We start from the raw sequence: 19,801 nt of genomic DNA on the forward strand, positions 1-19,801 counted from the left end.
ACCATAGAGAAAGAACAATATTCTTTATTGATTCATGAAAATATCATCATAGATGCCCAATTGTAAGGCCTTCTGGGTTATGACTAGGTACAAATACATTCATGATCTAAGATCTAGCTTCAAATTCACACTTTCCAGTTCTACTCTCTAATCCTCTCTTCAAAATTTGCTCTAGCTCTAAGCCTAAACACTGTATTTATACTAACCAAAATGGCTTATAGATCATTCTAGAACATAGAGAAGCCACAAGTTAGCTCTCAGAAAATATTAACTACCAATCATGAAAATAAACCTAACATTAAATACTTGAAGAGCCACAAGTCAGCCTGCATCAGCAATTAAATGTCCAGAAATCAATGTCCGAGAAAAATTGTGATAACTCCTAGCTTCGATTGAATTAGAACTCGTGCTTCAAAATGTGGCTATTATTTTAGGTCCTCTACAACCCCTTAAGTTTGAAAAGATTGATTCACCAAGGATAAGTGTGTATCCATCCTGAAAGTCAAGCACATAAAACTATCGCGTAGAACTGCCAGAAATTGATACTCTAGGAGAATCACCATATCTCCCAACTTATGAGGATTTAGAAATTATTCCTTTGACACAAGAAATTAATCTAGGCCCTCTTCAATCCCTGAAGCTCTCATCCTCTCATTCATTAATAATAATTAGTTACATGACCCACTACAGGTACCCAGAAACCAGAAAATATAGCTCCAGCAACAAGGTAAAATGACTCCAACTTCAACTCAATCCATCTAATCTCTATGCAATCATGAGGAAAGGTTCTCCAATGTGTCTCCAACACATCCCTAACCATGAAAAGCTAAATCCACCAAAATCCAAGCTCGATGCTCCTGCATCATCTGCAATGTTCACACATTCATACTTGAATTGCATGAATAACTTGTTTGCTCCTTCTCAATGTTCACACATTCATACTTGAATTGCATGAATAACTTGTTTGCTCCTTCTCATCACTATCATCATACTCTACAAAAATAGGTTTGGATCTACTATATTTAAAGATTTCATAAAGAATTTCATAGATGCTTCCTTATTTCACCTCTTCATTTGATTGTTTAATCACATCACATAGAGATATGTGATCCACATCATAAAACATTTAATAACCTTTGTAACAACCTCTACAGGTATTAAATATATTGTCCATGTTGGCTTGAAACGGTTTACCTCAAAGTTTGTATCATTCCTTACTTGAATGTCAATTTTGCATTTATCGGCACTTAATGTCTCTAATACTCAACATTCATTGTATACATTATTAATGCTTGGTCTCTACTATGCTCGGCACCTTCTATGTAACTTGGCATCAATATGCTCAAACTAATTAGTAAACATTAGACTTGTCTTATGCGAAAAATGCTCAGCAACGGAAGACTTGCTTGGTTCTTATAGAGCTTGGTACACATGTTTATTTACAAGTCTTTATATGACTCAACCTATATAGAGTAGCTTAGTCGCAGTGATGACCTTCTAATTCTGCCTAGTATATGACTTAGTATTTGACACTAATAGACAACAATATGTAGAGATAAATTCAAAATTTCCTCATAAGTCCTTCAAGATAGTTGGAAACGATCTCCAGCTTGCTCTAACCACAAAATCCAATTGTCTATTGATGTGAGAAGAAATTAAAAACATCTTCTATGTATGTAGGTTCATGCATCTCTTCATGAATATTATATTAGCTCAACCAACACAACTTATACCTAAATTTCCACATCAACATGGACATGTCATCACATATAGTGATTGCTTCCACAAACCAACTTGTCTTTTTTGACAAAAAATATAACTAATTGTTCTTCATTGTTCTATCTATCAAACATCAAAATCTAGTAGCTTCATATATCTATTACCAAGCAATGCAAGGTCGCAAAATCAACTCGCTAACATCATCAAGATCCTATATCTTCAACTACAAAACCTAATTAAATTCATGTTGACTACACTAGTCAAATTATTTGTTATGTTCTTGCACTTTGAACTGACTTCCTTTGTTCACCAAATTGGCTATGACTTTCACCATATGTATGATTATCATATTTGATCATAGGATTATCATCAACATGTCTAGACACTATGTTTATGATCACACATTATAATACACAACATAAGATGCAGTGCATCTACTCATTCATGACTTAGTGAATTAAGAGCTTAGTCAGTTAAGAACACATAGGTTAACCCGATCAACACCCTTCCATTTAGTCTTATTTCTATGGTACACATGTGTGGCATAACCTTTTTGCTAACAATGAAAACATCATGATATTACAATTGTCCCCATTATCTTCGTCAAATGATGACATTAATATGGATTATCATAACACGTGGATGTCTTCTATGTAAGATTTGTATGATTTAATGGGAAAATAATGCTTGGGATTGTTGTAAAATCACTTGATGTACAAATATAAGAGGATGAAGGCAGAAGGAAATGTTATGAGAGATTAGTTATTGTTTTGGGGGGAAATGACATCAATTAATTTAACAACATAACCTAGGAAAGATAAATTCATTACCAACAAACTTTCACACTAAGTCATTCAAAATAAGACAAATATGTGCCTCCAAACATAACTCTCTATACAACTCAATTTAGATTAGCAAAAATCAAATATGATGACGTTATGCCAATACTAAACCCATGTTATACTAAGGAAGTATGCAAGCAAGCCCCCTTTGATTCAATGTTATTTAGCTTTAGATGTGTCAATGTGTATTAAATTGAACTAATTGATTAAGTGACAAAGGTCTAATAGATCTAGGAGCAATATATGCAATTAGCCCAATTAAATATGAAAGTGGGTTTAGACCAAGAAGGACGGAAAAACTAACCTTGAAATATGCCAAGGAAAATGTTTTTCGCTCTGAAAACAATGGATTTGAAACAATGATCAAGAATCCAACTATAGAGTTGTGATCAAAATAGAAAACCCTTAAATTCTCATATTTGTAGGTATAGGTCGACTTGGGTGACATCTATCAATAAGTTTACAAAATTATAGACATGTTCCTAGAGCACCAAAACAAAGTCGACCCATATTTTTTTGAAAGCTTGTGATTGATGTGAAAATGAGGTGTCTAGGCTTCCTTTTATACTAAATTTTAGGCTAAAAAATAAAGCAAGTTGACGGGGTCACCTGATTTTAATAATGAACTCCCTAAAACAAAACTAACCCCAAGACCAAAACTGTCTGGGTATAGGTCAACTTGGCCAATCTATACCAATATAGGTCGACTTGGTTGATTGACAAAGTTTTGGATTGATTGATACTAATATTGCAAGCACTTCATTTGCTAGTAAATTTTTTTTATCTCTTGGAAAATGCCCCCAAGCGCAAGTAGATTAAGATTTTTTAAGGTAATTCCAAATTCTTTAGTAGTTGGTAGCCTCGTATATGTAATGGTTTGAACTCATTTGAATATTAATTGTGCAATGACAGTAATGAGCATGTTTATGAGAAATCAAGGTAACGCTCATTAGAGAATGGAGGCAAGTGAATTTTTAGATATTCCAATGGTACTTCAGGTTATGATTTGTGTTTTGGAAGGAATAATGCACAATTGTGAGGTTCTATTAACTCTAATCTAGAGAAATATTTAAACAAATGAAGATCCATTGTAGGTTATATTTTCCCTTCTACTGGAGAAGTAGTCAAATAATTACAACCATAATTGGCTCTTTCCACTACTAAGGTGGAACATATGGCTCACACTAAAGGAGCAAAGGAGATGATACGACTTAAATAGTGTTGAATGATTTGAGATGGAAACGAAGTGATTTAATTATGTTTTGTGATAGCCACAATGCCATTCATTTGGGTATAAATCCTACATTTCATCATCACAATAAACATATTGAATTATGATATCATTCCATTCACAATGTGCTAGAAGAGAGCAAATTAGAAGTTTGGAAAGATTGACACTATGCTCAGTCTAGTTGATGCTTTGACAAAGGTGTTACCAAAAGACAAGTTGGAATATTGTAGCACCTTTATCGATGTTATCAAGTTGTGCAGTAGAAGCACAATAGGGAAAAGGCTTTTGTAGAATAGGTGTTGGACTTCAAGTGGGAGATTTAGGGATAATTAAAGCTCAATAGTCACTCACATTTCCCTCCAAGAGACTTTTGACCAGGACAAGGCTTCTTATGTTTATATATTTCAATCTATTGTTGTTGTAGTTGTTGTAAAACTAAGATGAAAACATAAAAACTTCTTAAAAATGGATGAAGCCATTTATGATGGTCTGCTGTAAATTTGATGTCTCAATTGTTATTCTTTGTCCTCAGTTTTCAATTTAGTTTTTACATACTACTTTTGTTATTTTATCTGCAATTCTTCATTTACAATTTTATATTCCAAAATAAGCAATATTTTCTAATATGTAATAATTTAAAGCTAAGCTCAAATAGAGATATTAATGTAAAAATAATTAGCATAATATAAAATAAATAAAACAAAGTAGTGTAAAAAAGTTCATATCTAAAGCTAAGTTACATGTTTCATGAAAATATATATCTTAAATGCCATAATGTCAATAGAAAGTTGTATAAAAGAACAAAATTAAAAAGATCTACCAAAATGAAGAAAAATACAATATTTTCTTAGTGATAGTCTAGTGCATACAAATAAGCGCAAATAACTTACACAAATAATTAATTATACAAGCATATTTTAGGAAAGTGGCTGAAATCAATCAAAAAATGATTGTCACTCCAATAGACAATCAAATGAATGCTACATTTCTTTGACCTGAAAGCATTCATCTCTATCAAATGAATGCTTCAAAAGTTATATTTATTTAGTTACCATGTCAAAGCTTATCATATATTTGGAATGAGTTCATACACAAACTAATACTTCACGTCTAAAATCATCATCCCATGTAGCATGTTTTGGTCTTCTACCCTCCCAATGAATACTTTCTTGCTCTACTTAAGTTTACGATGACATTTCTAAATCCCTCTATCAATTCAGCACAAGGAGAGTTCTTATAGGTCCACTTCTAAAAATTCTCAAATCAAAATCTATAGCTAGTAGTAATACGTTATGCTCTAAATGATATATAACATATATAATCTAGTTGGGCAAATGATGATTAAATTATATACATTGAATGTTTTTTTTTAACTATTACATAGCATTGAATTTATAAAATGCGTGTCTCATTGGCTCAAGACAAGAAGATGGAAGGGGCTTGTTTGTTAATTTTAAATTTAGAATTTGGCAAGAAAATGGACATTAAGTCAAACTACAATAACACAAATGTCTAAGATTAAGCAAGCAATCAATTCCAAGTGTCTAATGATTACATCAAGCTAATTATATAGTGGATATAAACTACCTTACCTTGAGTTTTTGAGACAGAGATGAGGAAACAAGTTTGTAAGAAAAAAAAAATTGTCATTTTAAGGACAAAGGGGATGGCTATTTAAAAAAGGAGGCAAACTTAAAATATATAGAGAAATTTTAAATATCTATATGGTAACATGGATAAAGCATGCTTGCATGCATTATAGAACCATCACACACACACACACACACACACACACGAAAAAATGGATAAAGCATGTGTGTATGCATTTATGGAACCTTAACATATAATGTTTTTATTAAATAATTAAAATTAAAAATCACTAAGAGGGTCAAAGTGAAACAAATTATCAAAACAAACATTAACATCATGATACAACTAGGTAACACATTTTTTAGTTTCTCCAACATCCCTATTTTCGAGATTGGTTAGTTTAGTATTTGATAATAGATATGAAGGTATGACAAATGTATAGAGACATTTCTTGAATATAAATAGTATATAAGGATAAGCTACAACTAAGAGAATGAACCCAACCCAACATAAGATTTTGCACAAGTATTATGTATGAATGTTTGTCTATAGATACTATATCCTTCAACAATAATGTATAAGACAAAATCCTAACTTTACATGATATAAATGCATGCATGCATTTGTGCTTACACAAACACATTCATTTTGTCTTCGTGTGTGTGTGTGAGTGTGCGTGCATGCATGAGTGTTTATTTGCTTGAATAGATGTACATGAATGCACATATACATATTTACATGCATGCATACATATGCATGTTCTCATTTATATATTCACACAAGTTTCTCATGTGAACATTATTATTTAGATTAAATTTTGATCTTGTGTATATCAACATTCCTCTTTTCATATTTAAAATTTATCATAATTAATTGAATCTTACTATAATTAAGTGAATCAATGTATTTAAAAATACTAGCCATAGACTAATAGAAAAGGCCATGAATTTTACAATTCATACATGTTTAGTAGAATGATGAATATTAGATGTATATAAAACCTTTTATAAATTAATATGAACATCACTTATATCAATCAAATTTGAAATTATAGCAATGGTTGAATCAGAAAAGATCATCAATTTTAAGATCATTAATGTTTGGTGGTCCATTTACCATTATTACTTAGGAGGTGTATGTTTATTATAGACGTGAATTACTTAATTACAAATAAGTTAGAAAAACAACGTTCATTTAATTAGTAATTTTTAGTTCCTGCAATGGGCAGGAATACTTATGCATTCATGTTAGTGCTAATATGACATTAACTTGACCAATCAAATCAAAAAATTTAAAAGTTTATATGCAACTTGCAATGTGCATATCTATTTATCATTTTTGCTTATTTTATAAAAAACATTTTGTGCTCATTCTATTGGTCCATACTATTTTTGGTAGGGAGAAAAATCAATTTTCCTTAACAAAAATTCACATATTTTTTCCAACAACAATGATGTCATGCATTAATGATAGCTTTATCTTTTTCACAATTGTGACAAATTGATTAGAGTTTCCAAAAAGTAATTATTTTATCTTCCACCTCACTACCTAAGACATAAATGCATGTCTAATCAACAATAATAACTAAATCATTTTTCTTGTAAATATATCAATCGATTATTTTTTACATCTTGTTAGTTTAAGTTTATTTATAATCTTACTTAAAAACTAATTATCATATCATTTTAAAATATATTTATTTAATTTTTCCTTCACAATAGTTTAAAATTATTTTATTCTAATTTTAAAATTAATTTTTTATTCTAAATTATAATTAAATTTAATAAATAACAAAAATATATTTTTAAAAATATAATTATTTGATAAATGTTTACTAAAAATATTTATAAATTTTGTTACACTAATTTTTAATGTTTTATATTTTCTATTTTAAATATATTTATTAGTTTTACATTGTCAATTGTAAAATGCTAACTTTTTTCACACTATGTTTAACTGGCTATTTTTTCCAATCTTGTTTTAATTCTTTTTTGCATTTTAAAATTTGTAAAACTAATATTGTTCTTCAAATTTACTATTTGTTGGTTTGGATCAAGTAGTCAACAATTTATTTTTTAAAATTTAATTTTTGAATTTATATTGGAAAAGATAGAAACGAATACTTCATTGATTCAACTCAATTTTATAATTGTTATTTAAACATTTCTTAAAATAACATAATCCTTAATCTTTTTTTTTTAAAATTCTTTTCCAAATATTTCTATTTAGTGTCCCTATAATAACATGTCAGCCTCTCTCTCTTAAATCTCTTCATATCCTTCATTTCTATCTATAAATCTCTATTATCATTATCTCTCTTTTCAATCTATCCTCATATATATAAATCTCAATTTTCCTTCTTTTCTAACTATTACGACAAATATATCTCTTTTAACTCTCTTTTCATATATTTTACTCTCTAATTTCCTTCTTTCCTAACTATTGGCAGGAATTTTGACGCAATGCGTTCTCTTATTTTAATGATGCATTGGTTTTAGTAAGTGTTTAATTGATAAGTCATGATTCCAACAATATATTTTTGGTACCCAATCCCATTAGAATGTAACTAAAGCTTACACGTGAAACGCTACTTAAGTATAATAAAATGTATTTTCTTGTGAGGATTTATATTTAACAAGTATTTGGTCTACCATTTCAATCATACATTTTATACAATAATTTTTAGATCATCTTAATACACTTTTCATGAAGTGCAAGTTTCTTAAAACCCTCTAAACAAATATCAATTATTCGGGCTATCTCCAACATTATTCGGGCTCTATATTGACAAGTTAGAAGAGTGAATAAACAAGACCAATGGTGAGAGGGTGCAGCTAGCCCACTTTGTGATAAGATTGCTCTTATATGCAGATGATCTCATAATTCTTGCTAGAACAGCTAAAAGTTTGAAAAAGCACTTGACAACACTAGAAAATTTTTGTCATGAAGTAAGAATGCAAGTTAACACTAGCAAAACCAAAATTATGATCTTCTCACTGAAGAAGAAAAGGGGCATACAAGACGAGTTTCTGTTTGAAAATAGCCCACTTGAGATTGTGGAAGAGTACAAATAGTTGGACATCGATTTTCATAACAAACTCAACCGGGATACTTGCAGATCAAAAAGGATCCAAGGGGGCTGGAAGGCATTATACTCTTTACAAAACAAGTGCATGAATGTAGAATTATGGGATTGGATGACCATGAAAACTCTTTTTGGTTTGTTGGTCACTCTGGTTATTCTATACGGATGTGAAGTGTGGGGAGGTAGTATGTCCGAACAGAAATGATGGCAAGTAAAAAGAATTCAAAAACACTTCATCACATGCAATCTTAAAGTCAAGACCACAGTTCCGTATGAGATCCTTTTAGCGGAGGTGGGTTCCTTTCCATTAGAAGCCATTGCTTTGGTCCAGATAAGCTATTTAAAGAAAACCCAAGGTCTAGAAACACATCGTTGACCCAAGTTGATCATAGAGGAAAAACTTGTGAGGTGGAAAAGCACATGGATGAAGCAAAATGACAAATGGATACCAAAATGAGATATCAACATCCAAACTTGCCCGGATAACATTACAGAAATAAAAAAAGTTTGTCAATGAAAAATTTTGCAATATTCTGTGGACAAGACACAGGGTGGAAAAAATCTTATTACATTAAAGAATTTAATCCCACTTCTAGTCATGATGAAAAGGCCTATATAAGAGCACCTATTAACTGGAAAGCAAAAATGTTGATGGCACAACTTAGAACTAGTTCACATCAGCTGCGATGTGAAACTGGTCCGTGGCAAGTTCCAAAGGAAGAGTGGGCAGACAGAACATGTTTATTTTGTAATATGGGAACAGTCGAGACAGAGCAGCACTTTGTCAAGGAGTGCCTGGCTTACAATGACATCAGATCTAGTTATACAAAAATACTACAGAACAAGGATTTCAACTATTTATTCGAGGAAGATCAAGTGAAGAGAGCAGCAGATTTGATTACCAAACTTCAAAGAATGAGAGACAAGTTAACCAAAACTTTACAACTGACTAGTTCCGCTCCTGACTCGGGAGGGTGATTGCATGGGTCCCATAGACTACTTTAGTCTCGTGGACGTCATTAAAATCTATCATATCATATCATATCAATGAACGTGAAGTGACTTAACAAAACATTTTGGTCTTGTATTTTGACAAGGACTGGAATTTTACACGGCCATAGTCTCGAGTCCCAATCATGTAGCTTCAGGAATAGGCAGTGGTTAATTCCCTATCAATAAAGAAAACATAAAACATAAAACATAGACAAAAAAGGAAATGCACTATACTAGAATGGATTAGTCATGTAAACACAACTGTACTTGTGTGTCAAAGAAAAAGTTTTTTATATTGAAAACAAAATTTTACAATGGTAACTGTATCAGTGGAACATTACCAGGACCCTTCTAGGCATTACTCATTAGAATTCCTCAAATAGCTGAAAGTAATGCATCAAATTCCTATGTTTTGGTCTGCGTTCAAATTCTCATGTTTTGGTCTGCGTTCATAGCTTTGAATTGATTGTTACTGGTAGAACAAATACTGCCTTCACCAATTAGAGGCAGTCTTAATCCATGGTACACGAAAAATGTGGCCTAGATGTCAAACATTTTTGTTTGTCAGGAAAGTTTCAACATCATCCCTTGTAAACATATTTGCATCAAAAGATCTCAAGTAGTAATGAATAACATGATAATTGAAGATTGGCTTAAAACTGATAGCAATAGAACATCACTGATATAATAAATCTAAATTGGAAGCTTTTATACAAGTGTTAATTGCTTTTGGAAAGCTTAAGAATGTGGCATACAGCATTAATCTTAACGTGGAATTATTCATGTACTATGTATTCATCCTGGCCTGGTGTTCTCGATCAGTTTGTTCCCTTCTCTTATTTATCTCAAAGATGAAAGTCATTCCTCCAACCTGCAACAAATTTCACATTAAAAAGTGAATATAAGCTTTGGATGAAATTGGTGCCATTTCTCATTAGAAATTTCACTTTGTTTACACTTTTTGGCACTGGTACTACAAAAACCAACCTCCAAACGTTCATAAAATGAAAAACAGTTGCCCTGAATGAAGCTTCAAAGTTCTTTCAAGTTTGGTCATTGACAGCTTTGTCTCTAAGACATGAGATTTCTAAATGCAACGTATAAAATTATTCTTAGTAATAGGTAACTTGTCATCTCCTCTGCTTGGAAAAAGTGAAAAATGAAAGATACTCAACAGATTAGGAGGGCAATTGTTTTGTATTTGGCATGAGAATAGTTCAACATAATTTACCAACACTGATCAATTCTAAGCACAGGACTTTACCTGGATGGCACAATGACATAGCACATACAGATAAAAGATTGCCCCCCAAATTAACACCTACAGGATGGTCTCTGAGTTACAACCAGGTTTTGAGTGGTTCGTTTATGGCATACCGGTGATTTGTATTGGGCTAAGGTGAAGTCATTCATACTGATGCCATAGGTATACACAACTTCCCATCAACTATTAAGTACCATGCCGAGCCCCGGATAGGTAATGTTTGACTTGACAGCTTAAAGGATAAACATTAATTACCATTAACATTAAGCAAAGAAGTTCTCAAAGCTACTGATTAGTTTATCCTATATTTCTTGTCTGAAAATTTGGACTTGTTCTAAAGGCTAAACAAGATTGGCAATTTACAACTTTTCAAAAAAAGAAGAAACCTGAAACCAAATCAGACAAATCTGGCAAGCATCCAGATACTGACGGATTTGAACCAGACCCATCTAAATCTGGTAACTGTGCTTGGCAAAAAAATTCAATTCAAGTATTTGAAACATAAGATAGAGAAGGTGGAAACCTTTAATGATCCCTGTCAGTGTCAACACATCATTAATTCAATTAAGATAACTGTAGCAACCCCACTGTGTATTCTTATTAAAAACAATAAAGCCAATATTAACAGGATGTAGAATTAGTCCCAATGGGCCTAAAAGTGAAACTTGAAAAATGAAAAATCTGAAGTGGTCGCAAAGAGCCAAAGACAAAACTTTGGCTTACGAGAGGCTCCAAACAGAAACTCGGGCCATTTTGTTGGACAGCAGCTAGTTGCAAAAGATATATATAAGAAAAATGGTTAAACCTTCTACCTGACACGAGCGCTGAAATTGATCTTATACAAATTATTTTGCTTGAATTTTCCTCCAACTAGATTCTTATAAGAAGATAGATACAAGTGAATTGTACATAAGCATTAGTTCAGGAAACTGGGTTAGCTGTTTCGGACAGTTTGCATCGACATGGATACAGTATCAGATACATTTATGGCTAATTTTCAGGGCCCCTAAATATAGAATCAGCTAGATATGGAACTCATAAAATGCATATATATACATATATGTTAAAAGACACGAGCCCACATTTTCCTAACACAAATTTAAGATGTAAAGAGCAGATTTTCATTGCTAGAGAAATAACATAAATCTTTGTTAACATGTCCAGAAATAACCACAAATGTATTTTTATCAATAAAGCCCGTGTAATGTCCCTGCTCAAATCTGATCTCAAAGTGCTGATATTGAACTCAAGGAATATCATCAAACAATTCACTTGCAACCTCCCAGCTTGCTGGTTTATGTGATCAGACTGATATGTTATTTGAAAATTCACTAACGAACGCTTCCAATGCTTGAAATCAACTCTAGTATGCATAAACAATTACTTAGATGCATTTACAACTTCCCTTTTATGCACTTCAATGCTTTCTATATGCAAATTATTCATCTTCAGCCACTTGACATTATGTCAGACAATTGGCATTCAAGGGATCTATGACTGTTATAAATTCCAGTTTGCTCCAGCACTTGTGATTGCAAGTATTGCTTGAAGTTCACTTCTAAATGATTCTATCAAACACCTACGATGCTTATGCAAGTCTTTTATATACTTTCTACGAATAATAATGAATTCTAACATCAAACTAACCACCTACAGCCAAGTGACTTTTCGTCATACAATTGGCATACATCCTCATACAATATTCAAATGATCATTACAATAATATATAACTCCCAAAGGATGACACTTAATTTGAAATGCTATCTTTCCTATAATGATGACAATGAAAAGATGGCAAGACTCTTGACTTACATCCCCAAGAATAATGCTTAAATCTGATACAAACTTTCATCTACAGCCATGCCTTCTAATATGCATCTAAATGATAAGAAAAATGCATGGAATATCCAAAGAAACCTAATTGTAGATGGCTGTAATAATTTTCACCAATGCTACCTTTCCGCTTTGCTTTTTCAGATTTGCTTTTTCGCTTTGTTTTTTCAAATCTGCTTTTTCGCTTTGCTTTTTCAGATCTGCTTTTTCGGACTGTTTTTTCAGATCTGTTTTTTTCTCAATGTAGCACAAATAAAAGACTGAAGTATCTTCCTCCCAGCTACAATAATTCAAGTGATATTTCACACCCTCAAAATTGCGTACCAATTGAGAGTTTTCGTTCTCAATGGCCAATTGTGACTACTATAGAAACCCTAGGCTCCACAATGCACATCAACAACAACAAATCTGCCTACTGAAAATGAAGCCCAAGATGCCTATTTATTCTTTTTTCTTCGCTTTCTCCAGAAACTTCTAGAACATTATTTTATTTATTGACTTTATAAAATATTTTATAATTCAAATCACTTCATTAAATTAATTAAATATAAAGTTACCTTTTAATATTTGTTTATTTGATAACTTTATAAATAATTAACCTAATACCACTTATTTATTTAATTAAAATAATTAATTAATCATCCTCATAAAATATTCATTATTTTGGACAACTTAATTAATTAAATTAATTAAATCAAATTACCTCCAAAAAGGGGGACATGACAGTCTGCCCCCCCTAAAATTGCTTGTCTCCAAGCAATCTCAGCAACAAGTACCATTCTCCTCCACCTAGATCCCAAGTGAAAATCTATGTAATTTCCCAATCCTCACCATACTTCTGTAAAAAAATCATCAACATCAACAGTACAAAAATCAGCAACTAAGAAACTGCACTCAACACCCAAACAACTGACATCACTAACCAAATCATCTGAAGACCAACTGTAGATGCCGATAGAAGAACCCACTCTGCGGAACTCAAGCCAACTGAAACATCAACTCTGTCAAAACTCAAGTCCTTGTCTAACTGACACTCGCACCCAACTGCACTATGGATATGACAACAACCATAGGTACCTGAGTCACTACCACCAAATCCAATCTATGATAAACTGTTCTGGGTGTGTCGATATTGCAGACTATGTAACTTGCAACTGCCAATTCCATCAACAAAAGATGGTGCCAATCCATCCCATAATGGATGGTAAGAAACTGGAGTCGATCTACACCTGCGTGAAATCAAATCTTCTATTTCTAGGTCAAAGAAAAATGATGAGCGTACCCCACCGTATAATGCAAGTATGAACCCCCAAACTCCGCTACTGGCTCACCATCACTAAACTAGGAATCTACAGATGGCTCCAATTTCTGACTCCGAGTGGTTGTAGGCTGGATAGGACCCTATGCAATCCGCTCAACAAACCTCACCTCAAAATCCCTGTGAGGTAGCATAGTAGATAGGATCATTATAATCTCCCCAACCAATCTACGAATAGCACTAGTACCTCGGATGAGAACACCTTCTAACACTTTATGCGAGTCCAAACGAACACTTGCACTATCCAGCAAATACTCCATGAACGGTTCAATGCAGTAAAAATTATACGAAGAAGCATCAACATACTCCCCCGCATACCACAACTGATCCCTCCGTAAAGGTGGCACAACCAACTGTACCACACTGTCATCTGTGTGAGAAGAATCAATCTGGAGACTCGACTCCACTGGTATCCCAAACTCATCAGGACCAAGGACTCCCAAATCTTGAACATGTGTGTCAACCCCAACAACATGTTCCTCAGTAACAACTGCAGGAGCGTACTCACCACCAACCACCTCAATATACAAATGAATTGGATCTGAGGCTGGTGTAGACCGCAAATGTTGTAATGTCCCCTTTTTGACAGGCACTAGGTACTTATTTTATTTTAGCCTTTATTTTCCCAGGAGGCTAAAAAGGAAGAAATAAGGGGGAAAAGATATATTAAATTAATTACTTATAAGGTTACTAAACAATGAAATATTAAAAACTACCTTTATATTCAATTGATTTAATATTAAAGTGACTAACATAATAAAATATTAAAAAGTCACTTAAAAGAATAAAGTGTTGGATTCCTCTAGAAGCTTCTTAGAGTTGCTTGTGAAATCTTTATAAGGAGCCTTTGTGGAGTCATTTTACACATCTTGAGTTGCATATTCATCTATTGTGTTGAGAGCCTTAGTGCTTGCATACTTGCCTGAGGGTTTGAAGACTCTTAAGGTGCCAATTTTGGTTGTGAAATATCAACCCTAGTCGGGAGTGGAGGAATTGGTATTCAACCAATTCATTTGTGATTAATTGGGAGATAATATTCACTGATTTTTTGGCAAGGAGAAAGGTTTCAGTTTTCGCAGCAGATTCGAAAAAACAAAGCGAAAAAGCAAAGCCGAAAAAGCAGTCCAAAAAAGAAAATCCGAAAAAGCAGTCCGAAAAAGAAAATCCAAAAAAAGCAAAGCCAAAAAGCATGTCATCTCAGCTACTTATTCCAGGTTCTTTTGGTATTTACATTTGGCAATTGTAGATGGATACATTTGACAAGTAATATATGTCTTTTTGTTACCAAAGTATTCAGTCATTGTAAACATTGAAATATTGAAGGGAACTCAACTTAATTCAGCTATTCAGTTTGTATGCCAAATGTTTGTAAAAACGTCTCATTGCATAGTCATTCATAGGATGCATACCAAGTGTTTGTGAAAATACCTCTTGGCTGTAAGTGTGCATTTTACATCAGAATTTCATGTACTTGCATTTTGAAAATAATAAAAAGAAGTTGCATATCACTTTGCATTTCCTGTACAGGTTATGAGTGAAGAGTTTCCAAATGTTCCATTCATAAATCCTTTGGATAAATTCTATAACAGGGCAAGAAAGGGCTTAAGTCCTTTAGAACTCATGGAAGAAAGCAGTACCCAGCAAATGCTTAATGCTCTTGCAAGAGGGCAACAGGAATTGAGAGATGAAATGGCAAGAGGAAGAGAAGAACTGTCACTTATCCTTGGACAGCTGGTAGATAACAGAAACAATGGAAATGATAAAAACCATAACAGGACTAATGGGCAGAATGGACACAATGGGGTCAAGAAAACAATGACACAGCTCAAAGCAGTGCTAGAACAGCAAGTAGAGCTACTCCTAGGCCTCTTATGTCTACATTTTTGAGAGAATAGGGTACTGCAAATCACGACCAGCAAGTAAGAGAAGAGGGATATGGTGATTATTTGAGGGAGTACAACTCTCTAGGTGATGATTTCAAGGCTACCATGTCACCAGTAGACTTTTGTGGTCTTAAATTGAGAAATAGAACAAGAAACAATCAACGAGGAGTGCAAAATCAAGACTTGCAGCATAAGGTGGGAAAACTAACTTTACCATCATTTGATGGAAGTAACAAAGGTACAGCTAGAGCTTGGGTTCAGAAGCTCGACACATATTTGCAGCTCAATCCTATGTTGGAAACAGAGACTATCCAGTACGCCACACTCCATTTGGAAAGTGAAGCACATGAATGGTGGTACCATGGACTTGTCACCTTGGGGCATGCCAACATTACTTCATATTTGGAATTCACCCAGAAGCTCATTGACAGGTTTGATCGTAAGGATTCTGAACTCCACTTTAGGGAGTTAGCACAACTCAGGCAGTCTAATTCAGTGGATGCTTACATCACAGAGTTCCAATGGTTGGCAGTTATGGTGACAGATATTTCAAAACAACGGTTGGTTATGCTCTTCATTGAGGGATTGACAAAGCCTCTTTGTGGTTGGGTTAAGGCCTTAAAACTAGATTCTCTCCAAGATGCTATCATGAAGACTAGAGACATGGAATATTCTACATCTAGCATTAGGGCTCCTAGCAAGCCTTTCATGTCCCATAAGGATAAAGGGAAGAAGCCATTCCAGAAAAAAAGTAATAAAGAGAACTTTGATGAAGCCTATAGAGAGGAGTGTTGGCTTAAGGGGATTTGCTATCATTGCAAGGAGAAATGGTCTAGTGGAAACCGTTGCCTAGGGAAAGGCAAGGCTCACTTAATTGAGGTGATATCAAATGATGAGAGCAGTTCTGAGGAAGAGGAACCTCAAAGGGAAGACAATAACAGTTCAGATGGGAAAAATCATGATGAGATCATTGCTTCTATCTCCAGTGCTCCTAAGTTCAACTCTTTCAAAGTTCGTGGGGTCCTACAAGGTCATCAGATAGCAGTATTGATTGATAGTGGAGCTACTCATAACTTCATTGATGCATCATTGGTGAACAAGCGACAAATTCCTCTAGAGGATTTTGAGGGATTTAGTGTGATGGTGGCTGATGGGCGTAAGATAGCTTGTACTCAGTGGATTCCACAGTTGTCTATTATGATGGGAAACCACACAGTTACAGATGATTTCTATGTGGTTGACTTGGGTGATATCCATGCCATACTTAGGGTCCAATGGTTGCAGTCATTAGGGAAGTACTCACAGAACTTCCAAACCATGGAACTCAAGTTCACAGATGCTGATGGGCGTAGAGTGGTGCTTAGAGGTATGGCATCTAAAGCACCTAAGATTGTTTCAGCTAGACGTATGGAGAGTATTTTCAAGCATGATGACATAGTTTGGGCAGCAGAGTGTGTGATCACTCCTAAGGAATCTACAGATTCAGGACAGCCAGTCCACATTGACATCAAGGAGCTATTAGGCAAACATGACAAGGTTTTTGGTGAGATGCCCCCAGGGAGGCCACTGGACAGAGGCTTTGAGCATACTATTGAGTTGGAAGAAGGGGCCAAGCCAGTGATTACTACCCCTTATCACCATCCTAAGAAATTTAAGGATGAAATCGAGAAAGCAATCAAGGAATTGCTTGATATGGGACACATTCGTCCTAGCTCCAACCCTTTCGCTTCTTTGTCCTGATGAAGAAGAAAGATGGGACCATGAGAATGTGTATAGATTACCGAGCCCTCAATAAGAAAACAATCAAGAACAGGTACCGAATACCCAGGATCGATGAGTTACATGGGGTAGTATATTGTTCAAAGATTGATCTTCGATCGGGTTACCATCAAATTAGAGTGAGGGAACAAGATGTGCACAAGACTGCTTTTCGATGCCACTATGGGCACTATGAGTTCTTGGTGATGTGATTTGGATTAACTAACGCACCTGCCACAATCCAGTCTTGTATGAATCATATCTTCAACAAACAGTTGTTAAGTTCCTCTTGGTATTCTTTGATGATTTGCTCATATATAGTAAAACTTGGGAAGAACACTTGCAGCAGCTTGATGAGATCCTTACCATCATGGAGCAGTCCTTGTACACTAAGGCTTCGAAATGTGAATTCGGCCTTAGAGAGATTCTTTATTTGGGACACATGATCAGTGCAGAGGGTGTCCAAGTGCACCAAGAGAAAATACAAGCTATTCTAGATTGGCCCACACCACAGTCACTTACAGAGCTACAGAGCTTCTTCGGACTGTGCAGTTACTACAGGTGTTTTGTTAAGGGGTTCTCACAGTTGGGGGCACCTTTGACAGATTTGAACAAGAAGGGTACATTTTGTTGGACAGCAAAGGCGCAACGAGCTTTTGATAAGCTCAAGGAGGTGATGAGCAGTTGTCTAGTGTTGGCACTTCCTGATTTCACGCAGCCTTTCATTCTAGAGTGTGATGCTTCAAGGGAAGGTATTGGTGCAATATTGATGCAGAATCGACACCCTATCGCCTTTGAGAGCCATAAGTTGAGGGGAGCTGAGAGACTATACTCCATCTATGATAAGGAGATGCTTGCCATTATGCATGCCTTGGCGAAGTTCAGACAAGTATCTAGTTGGGGAAAAATTTGTGGTGAGGACAAATCATAACAGTCTCAGATGCTTCTTAGAGCAGAAGGACTTGAACGAGAGACAATAGAAGTGGGTTAGCAGGATACAGGCATATGATTTCGACATAGAGTATGTTAAGGGGAAGAAGAACATTGTTGTAGATGCCCTCTCCAAGAGGCCTTTAGCTTGCTCACTCTCTAAGATTTCGGCAGATTGGAAATCCATCTTACTAGTGGAGAACTCCAAGAATACATTTGCTTGTGAGTTGATGGATGGATTGATTCGGGATGACAGGTACAGGATAGTTGATGATGTGATTTACTACAAGGATAGGACCTACCTGGTACCGGAATCAAAATTGAAGGAGAAAATACTACAATCTTGCCATGATACACCCCTAGCAGACCATCAGGGCTACTTCAAAACTTATAGACAGATTAGAGAGAGATTTTCATGGAAAGGCTTCAAGGATGATATGTTGAAGCATGTGAAGGAGTGCGTGACTTGCCAGCAGAATAAGTCCGAGCATACACATCCAGCTGGGTTACTTCATCCTTTGCCCATTCCTGAGCGGAAGTGGGAGAGAATTTCGATGGACTTCATCACAGGCCTACCCAAGGCACAGGGGAGAGACAACATCTTTGTTGTTGTAGACCGGCTCACAAAATACGCACATTTCTTTGCTATTCCAATAGAGTACAGGGCTTCACAGGTGGCTGAGCTATTTTTCAGGGAGATCTTTAGATTGCATGGGCTACCTAAGAACATAGTTAGCGACAGGGATAGCAAGTTTATAAGTGCTTTTTGGCAGATGTTTAGACTGACAGGTATTGAGTTGACACCCAGCATCAGTTATCACCCTCAAAGTGATGGGCAAACAAAAATTGTTAATAAGTGGGTTGAGGGGTACTTGCGTAATTATGTGGCAAGACAACAGTGGGATTGGATCAGGTGGTTGCATTTAGGAGACTAATGTTACAATACCACACACCATATATCCATTGGAATGAGTCCTTTCAGAGCCTTGTATGGGTATGATGCACCTTCATTCGTGAAGATGGCTTTTGGTGAGAGTAGGGCACCTAAAGCAAAAGATTGGATTCAGGAAAGCCAAGATATATTGAAGGCACTCAAGGATAATCTGGTAATGGCATAGAATCAGCAAAAGACTTATGCAGATAAACACAAGGTTGAGCACAACTTTGAGATTGGTGATATGGTATATCTACAATTGCAGCCCTATAGACAGTCCTCTCTTAAAAAGAGTGGAGCAGAGAAACTAAGACCAAGGTTCTACGGTCCATACAAGGTTACCAGGAGGATTGGGGAGGTAGCATATGAGTTAGAGCGGCCTGCGAGCAGCAAGATTAATAAAGTATTTCATGTTTCATGC

The 19,801-nt window shown here is 34.8% G+C and overlaps 1 protein-coding gene across 10 annotated transcripts in view; it reads right to left on the minus strand.

Annotated features, from left to right (window-relative positions):
- Positions 1–9,727: 9,727 nt before the first annotated feature.
- EMB1967 (Forkhead-associated (FHA) domain-containing protein) overlaps positions 9,728–19,801 on the minus strand; it is a 215,118-nt gene continuing 205,044 nt past the window's right edge. For 7 of the 10 annotated variants that reach the window (XR_016361349.1, XR_016361343.1, XR_016361331.1 and 4 more), the window contains one exon: positions 9,728–10,331. Coding sequence is in view for 4 of the 10 variants with exons in the window: in XM_089816172.1 (XP_089672298.1) it covers positions 10,248–10,331 (84 nt within the window). In the remaining 6 variants the exon portion in view is untranslated. The remainder of the gene's footprint in view (positions 10,332–19,801) is intronic. The other 3 variants (XR_016361296.1, XM_089816169.1, XR_016361337.1) reach the window with 2 other exon arrangements.

Source organism: Cupressus sempervirens, chromosome 1, assembly GCF_028749045.1.
Source record: "Cupressus sempervirens isolate cs-2001-9-10 chromosome 1, ASM2874904v1, whole genome shotgun sequence".
Lineage (NCBI taxonomy): Eukaryota > Viridiplantae > Streptophyta > Pinopsida > Cupressales > Cupressaceae > Cupressus > Cupressus sempervirens.